A 7376-nucleotide genomic window follows, 5' to 3' on the forward strand; every position below is an offset into this window, starting at 1 on the left:
ATAAACTTGAAATCGGATATTAGATTAGACCCTACTAATTACGATCTAAATTAGAATGGATCATTTTAAAACCTTCTGAATTGGGATCGGTCTCCCCTGATTTCGATTAAAATCTTTCAATTCGATTGGCATCATTTTATAGAAAATTAGCTTTTGAGAAATATTTCTAACTCAAAAGAAGCCATGACAATTGGGCTATTCTGTTTTTAAAACACTAAGGAATGATATAGAAATTTATAAAAACACTCACCTAGAAAGTGTTGTTGATTCATTTATTTCAGTAATATCAAGATTCATCGACTGAACATCAAAAACCTATGATGTGTTACCATAACAATAAATGTCTCTCAGGCCAAAGGGTCAATAATAATGTTACTAGTGAAAATTTCGTTCTTTTGCATATGATAATAACAAATGTGAGATTCCCATGTAATTCAATTCAATACACATGTTGTATGTGTACTCACATCTGTGCCCTAAAATTAACATTCTGATCAAACAAGATTCAACGATCATTTGAATAGGGTGTTTAATCCTATCCCCAGTCAAGACTCATGAACAACTTAAGTGTAAACCTAAAAATAATTTTATAAACCATTTAATATTATATCACACATAATAAAAATTAAATATATAAATCCAATTAATTACAATTCGGGTTTAATGGAATTAATTCCAACCCATTTGGATTTGCACACAACAATCTTGCAAAAGATTATTATTCATACAAAACCAGAAACACAAGTTACGATGAGTGCCATGGATCTAAGCTTATTCATACAAAACCAGAAACACAAGTTACGATGAGTGCCATGGATCTAAGCCTTCTTCTTGTTGTAGACTCGTGTGGAGGCTCTTGATCACTGGATGCGAACCCAAATACCCTCGCTTGGTATATATTGATGAACCACGAAAACAAGATAATATCCAGGAGGTGCCAGGACGGCCGTAGTTGGAGCCGTCACAGCCACTTCATACACAGAATTTGTCAACTCCGCCACATTCCCACCACCCATTACCAACAGCCTTTGATTCATGGAATACGCGTGTGTCGTAAACGGTGGAGCCACCATAGTCACTGACACCGCCTCCCTCCTCACCGCTGTACCCGGCGGTACCGAGAACCGTACTACCAGCTTTTGTCCGTATCCTATCTGTGTTTGTGATGCCGGAGCAATGATCCTTGGCCGTATATTGGAGAACATATATTCCGGTGAGAATGACTCTAAGGTCAAATCCGTCGGAAATAAAACGCCGTTGAATTGATAGCGTATATGGGGATTGTTTCCTCCCACTAGAACTCTCCCATCACGGAGTAAGATTGCAGTGGAATGGTACAAACGTGGAATATTAGAAGGGTTTTGCACCTCAAAACGAGACCCAGGTGGAGCATCGGGTCGGTAAATCACCGGTTCAAAGACCGGGTCTCGGCCAAGTTCCCACCCGGCAGTTCCCCTTCCAGCACCATTGATGATCAAGACATTGCCGTCTGGGAGTAAGGTCATGTCTCCCATAACTCTTGGGTGAGGCATTGTCTCCATGAACCAATCCGGATTCGGGTCAGTAATTCGGATCCTTCCACATGTATCTAAGGCTCCCATGAAGTTACCTCCATTAGCTTCAAGGTATGAACCTCTTGGAGCTCCACCACAAATGAGAACCTCAGCTTCTTCTTCTTTCTTGTTCTTCAATGGTAGTAGAACTGATGAACCAGAGCTAGGATAGCTCCGAGGATAGCCGCCGGGCATCGTTGGAAAAGTTCTCACAATTCTATCTCTGGTGTAATCAAACAAGATTGCTCGATTGTTTGCAAAAACGAATAAGTTCCCATCAACATTGAGATGAACAAAAGGGTATAGATTGTTTTCTTGGCCTCGATCGTTCGTCTCGGCTAGAAAAGGCATTGGGAATAGCCTGTTAGTGGATGAAGATTTTGGGTAGAACTCATAATTGAATTGCTGACGACCACCGATCACGATGGCCCTTCCGTCCGGTAATAACTGATTAGTGGCGTACCACCGTCGTGCATAGAGACCTTGAGGAATCTCATTCCAATCACAACTACCACAAGGCTGAAAAATTCTCACGGCGCGTTCGCCGTCGTTGAATCCACCGGTTTGGATGAGGTGACCATTTGGGGAGACAGTACCAGATGAGCACCAAACATCGGTTTGAACTGTGAGAGCTCTTATAGAATTAGTGTACACGTCGTACTCAACAGAGTGAGCTGTGCAATCATGTTTGAGGGCTTGTTCGTTGGGATCATCCCGGCATTTGCCTTCCGGTAAGTTGATTTTAGAAGGGCCGTAGTCGGTGCGGTCGAAGATGATGACACGATCGTTGTTAAGTAGTTGCATGTGCATTGCTGATACCCCAATGTTTGTCTTCAGGAGTTTCCATTCTCCTCCTTGAGCTGCTTGGGTTACTGAATTTAGAGAGAAGAAGAAGAAGAAGAAGAAGAAGAAGGAAAGAGATGTTGGAGATGGAGCCATTGAAGGTTGCTTTTCTTGCTGGTTTGGTTTGCAGTACTCCCTATCTTTCTTCATTATATAGAACTTAGAAGGAAAACTGTGGTAATGGTAATGGAGTTATACGCGTGGAAGGAAAACGAGATTGGGAGTTGGAAGCTGGAAGCTGGGGCTGTCGGTTTATATCATTGCTGGCTTCCTTTCATTATCAATTTTTTCTTCGGGTGCAGCTTCCTTTCGTTATCTAGGATCTTTAATTTGTACGTCCGTGTACGTTATAGATAAGAAAGATTTCAGGCATAGATTGGATGTGGACGCGAGTCAGAGGTAGGGGAATCAATGGGTTGGGTTCGGCCAGATTTGGTCCGGTTTGAATCAGTTTCGGTGTGAGAATGGTGAAACTAAAACTGAACAAATAAGGAAGTAATTTTGGTTTTGGTTTGGTTTGGTTTAGGTTTCGGTGCGATTTGGTTGTGGATTGTCTTTGGTTTCTTATATCGATTTGTAATCGGGTTAGTTTTGGGTTTTGATTCAGTTTGGATTCAACTTTCCATATAAACGTATACAAAACTATGGAAAATTTGGTTTTTTCTAAAAGATTTTGGACTGTTTTTGGTTTTATACCGGTTAGGTTTCGATTTTGGTCTAGATTTTAAGCCAATTTTGGTTTGGTTTCGGGTTCATTTGGTTTTTGGTGCGATTCGGTTTGGTCTTGGGGTTGCAATACTCCAAACCGAAATGACCCAATAAGGCTTTAGTTGGGTTTGGTCAGAGCTATTATTGGTTCGCTCTGACCTATTTTACTGGTTCGGTTTAGGTATTGACAACCCTAGTCAGAGGTGTCAAACACCCCTATGGACGGTTGGATCAACCGAAGGGACATCCCCATGGGGAGCTAATCTAAATCTTGTGCACACTAGAACAAAGAATGGTACGTTCCTCTCTCTCCCTCTCCCGTGTAGGTGACCACCCCAACCCATCTCACACCATCCATGGGTCTGCCCCAGATGGAATGGGGATCTGGACTCGGTCAAACAGATGTTGGGCAAGGTATACTGGTATAACATGATGCACATATGTGGAGGTGAGCCAAACCAAAAGTAGGGTATCGTTTGAGGATCGTTGTCAACTTATCATTGTTCTTAATTGCACTATATTTTCTTCTCCTTCACAATTAACACAATGAATACATATAAGGAGATTGTTATTAAATCAACATCATATGCAAACACGAAGTAACGGTAAATTGAAATGAAAAGATTTTCAAATCTTCTCCCCACCCCAACCCAAAAGAGAAAAATGAAGCCAAAATAAATGCCGTGTAACTAAGTTCAATTCGGCTCCTCAAAGGAGAGGAGTTGTCCTCCCTATACGAAATCCACCACCTATGATATATTTGGATCACATGTTGAAACATTTAATATACTATTGACTCATAATTTGATACTCCATGGATGATTAGATCGCATATAAAAATCTTACCATATGAAAAATAGATCCAAACTCGTCATTCCAAGTCCCTAATCCGAGTCTAAGGCTCCTAACCCTACACTTCGATAGAGACAATCCACCTTTCCTTAGAAGAGTTTGGCCTTCTACTTTATATTGGTGGGATCCATTTCATTGAAATTTAAAGAGCAACTATAAACGTGGGTTGCCGTCGTGTTAAATCAAAGCTTAATTAACAAAGAAAGAAGAATGAAAGGAAAGATATCTAAGACTTCTTATTCATTGAATGTATCCTTGCCAAATGCGGATAAAACGTTATTCAGTGTAATTGTTACTTCACCAGGAATAAGAGATTGATAATTGAAAAAAGACTCTCATGGTAGTTGGACAACGTTTCTTCCTACTCTTCAAATGATTTTCTTAAGATTGGGAATAGACATGGCACAAATTTCTGGACTGATTGTTGGACTAAATCCATTCCTGCTTTCTGTCTTGCAAATTTGCCTTTATCTACAACTCACCTCCATCTTTAGTGATTGTACTTTATAGGGAATTCCTGGAATGCTTGTCTGTTAATAACTTCTTTTACTCCCTCTTTCTATAACAATAAAGATTCTTCAAATCCATATTTCCTTTGAACATGATAGCTAGATGATGATGTCACTTTTCAAACGAAAATAACTGCCAAATTCTCGAATGCAATACCTTTCTCAAATAGGTGTACTTGCTTATCGATCTTCATGTTCACAGTGGTGGCAAATTTTTTGAAAACTCAAAAATCAAAATACATCCAAAATTTAAGTTCTTTTTTTGGAGAATAGCACAAGGAGAGATTCCTACAAAGGGCATTATGAGAAAATGGGTGAATATTGATCTATATTGTGGCTTATGCCACAATCATCATGAGACGCTTGCAAGTTCACTAAAAGAATCTGGGTAGTTGGTCCTTTGGGTCTTAGAACTAAAATTTTAAATAGTTCTTCCTTCTTGTCTGTCACTATGTATTTCTTTAATTCACATACTATACTTGCTAATGATTTGCATTTGTTATTCAATGTCTCTATTATTATGTATTACTGCATTTGGAAACACAGAAATTGAAGGTCATTTTTTGTCATGAAAAACTTAATCCTCACACCATTCTACAACAAGTGGAATATTGGGTATCTTTTGGTATCCCTACCCAATCTAATACACAACAGGTGATATCACCTAATCACCTAACCTCCTTTCCTATTGGAATACCTACGGTCCCCTTTTTTTACTCACAAAGTACTAATTTGTAGTAGGATCACTAATTCCAGTAATAATATTTTTGGATGGACTACTACTTTATGACCAAAGGAAAATGTGTCTTACTTTCTCACACTACATGATGATAGGAAAAATTATTGACACATCAACTAGAGGCTTTCTCCCTTGAGATTTCTCATCTCTTTTTTGCTGATGATACCTTTATTTTTTGTAGCGCCACTATCTCGGATATCTCGGATATCTCAACTATCAAAGGCATTTTGGATTTGTTCTTTGACCTTTCAGGTCTCACGATTAACTGTGAAATCAGCAATCTAGCCTTTAGCTCCAATGTGCCTTCATCTCTTAGAATTTCCCTCTCCAACATTCTTGGGATTAAAGAAATGAATGCAGATTCCACCTATCTTGGTACCAATCTTTTCCATCGTAGAGCTAGAATGATAAGCTTTAGCCATATTGTGAAGGGGATTGACAAAAAACTTGCTTTATGGAATGCTAACCTACTTTCTTTTGCAAGAAGAATGGTTTTGGTTCAATTAGCTTTATCCTCTATCCCTTCTTACCTAATTATAAATTGTTCTCATCTTTGAATCCATGCTTGTATTATTGTATCTCCTGAGATGTGCAATCAATGAGATAAAGAGCAATCAAACCAAATTGCTTGAGCAAAAGGACACTATAGAATATGTGTGCTGGATTCTACCTTCCTTCACCACATCACTGACATAAATGATCAACTGGCACTTTGTGTTGAATTAAACCTTCCCTTGAGGACAAAACCATCTACACATGCACACCAAAGAAAATTCTTTCTCTTGGGTAATGTATGACACCTCCAGACCTTCGTCTAAACTGTGGCTTGCCAAACAAAGTCACGACATATATAACCAAGACCACCCTTATTAGAATCAGGAATAGACTGGCATCGCAGTTAAGCTTTAGAAAATTTGATGGTGGAGCCACTCAGTTCATTAAATTAAGATTTCGATTACTTGTAGTTTATTGTGAAGTTGATGTTGGCAAAGATGTATTGAATGGTTTTGAGGAGGAAAGAGTTGGTAGATTTGAGTTGATAGATACAAGAATAAGCTTTCACAAGGGAGGAACTAAACAAGGTAAGTAAATATATACAAAATATTTACTTGCTATAGCTAGCAAACCCTACAATTAGAAGGAAATATTTGCTTTTATGCAAAGGTGGAATTTCATGTTTTTTTTTTTTTTACATAAAATGCTCATTTTCTAAGTAACTAAGAGAGTGTACGGATCATATTCATCATGTTGAATTTATTGCATCTATCAACTCAATTTATTCGATAAATGGTAGTAATTTATATGATACTATCAAGGGGTAAGGATAAAATTATAAGTGGAAGAGACACTTAACAAGGAATCCATTTTCTATATATGGAAAATATAAGAGAGATTATCTAAACATGATTGGACGAAAATTCCAATCTCGATTATATGATTTTCAAATAGTTTGTAAGAAGATTTAAAGATACAATTATTTTCAATTTTTCTTTTTTGTAAAATCATTTTATCTCCAGCAAGTGGTTTAGATTCTCTATACATGATGTTCCAACTGACTAGAGTTGTGATAATAATTATTGCATGCTTGTAGGTCTAGTATGTGATATTGAAAAGTGGAAGAGTCGAATCAAACTTAAATTATTTACTTAGAACTTAATTGTTTTAGTACTTTAATTTAGGTGTCCTTGTGAATATGTAATCATCTTTAGGGGGGAAAAAGTTCTCTCGATGAGCATGGCCTACATCCAAAACAAGGGGTTAGAAATGTCTTTTAACAATGGGAGGAGAGGGATAAACACATGAAATCTCTGGCCTGGACAATGCAATATAGGGAAATGCAAGAACAAACTCTATAAATAAAGAAATAGGAGAGAGAAGGGGACCTATCTTATGCACAGAGTTGAGATTGTCCTTCTCTTCTCTAATGTATTCTCTCTCTCATATGCAAGAGAGAACTTTGATTTTTACCTATCCAATACAAAAGAGAGTTCTTACTCTATGTGGTTGTTTGAATTCCCTAAGGCTATGTTTGGCTGTAAGGGGAATTATAGGGAAGGGAAGTGAAAGTTTTATACTTTAAAAAGAAATATATGTAATCATTACCCATGTGATTTTAACATTAACTTCAAATCATTTCATATTTGGTTATAAAATTTCACTTTACTTTGCATC

The 7376-nt window shown here is 37.8% G+C and overlaps 1 protein-coding gene across 1 annotated transcript; it reads right to left on the minus strand.

Moving 5' to 3' along the window:
- Positions 1 to 570: 570 nt before the first annotated feature.
- On the minus strand, positions 571 to 2606 carry LOC122081519 (aldehyde oxidase GLOX-like). Its single transcript, XM_042648669.1, has 2 exons — positions 819 to 2606; positions 571 to 765 (listed from the first exon to the last, which is right to left on the minus strand). Exon 1 carries the CDS (start codon positions 2544 to 2546, stop codon positions 861 to 863), a length of 1686 nt encoding a protein of 561 aa, XP_042504603.1. The 5' UTR covers positions 2547 to 2606; the 3' UTR covers positions 571 to 765; positions 819 to 860.
- Positions 2607 to 7376: the final 4770 nt, after the last annotated feature.

Source organism: Macadamia integrifolia, chromosome 6, assembly GCF_013358625.1.
Source record: "Macadamia integrifolia cultivar HAES 741 chromosome 6, SCU_Mint_v3, whole genome shotgun sequence".
Classification (NCBI taxonomy): Eukaryota; Viridiplantae; Streptophyta; class Magnoliopsida; order Proteales; family Proteaceae; genus Macadamia; species Macadamia integrifolia.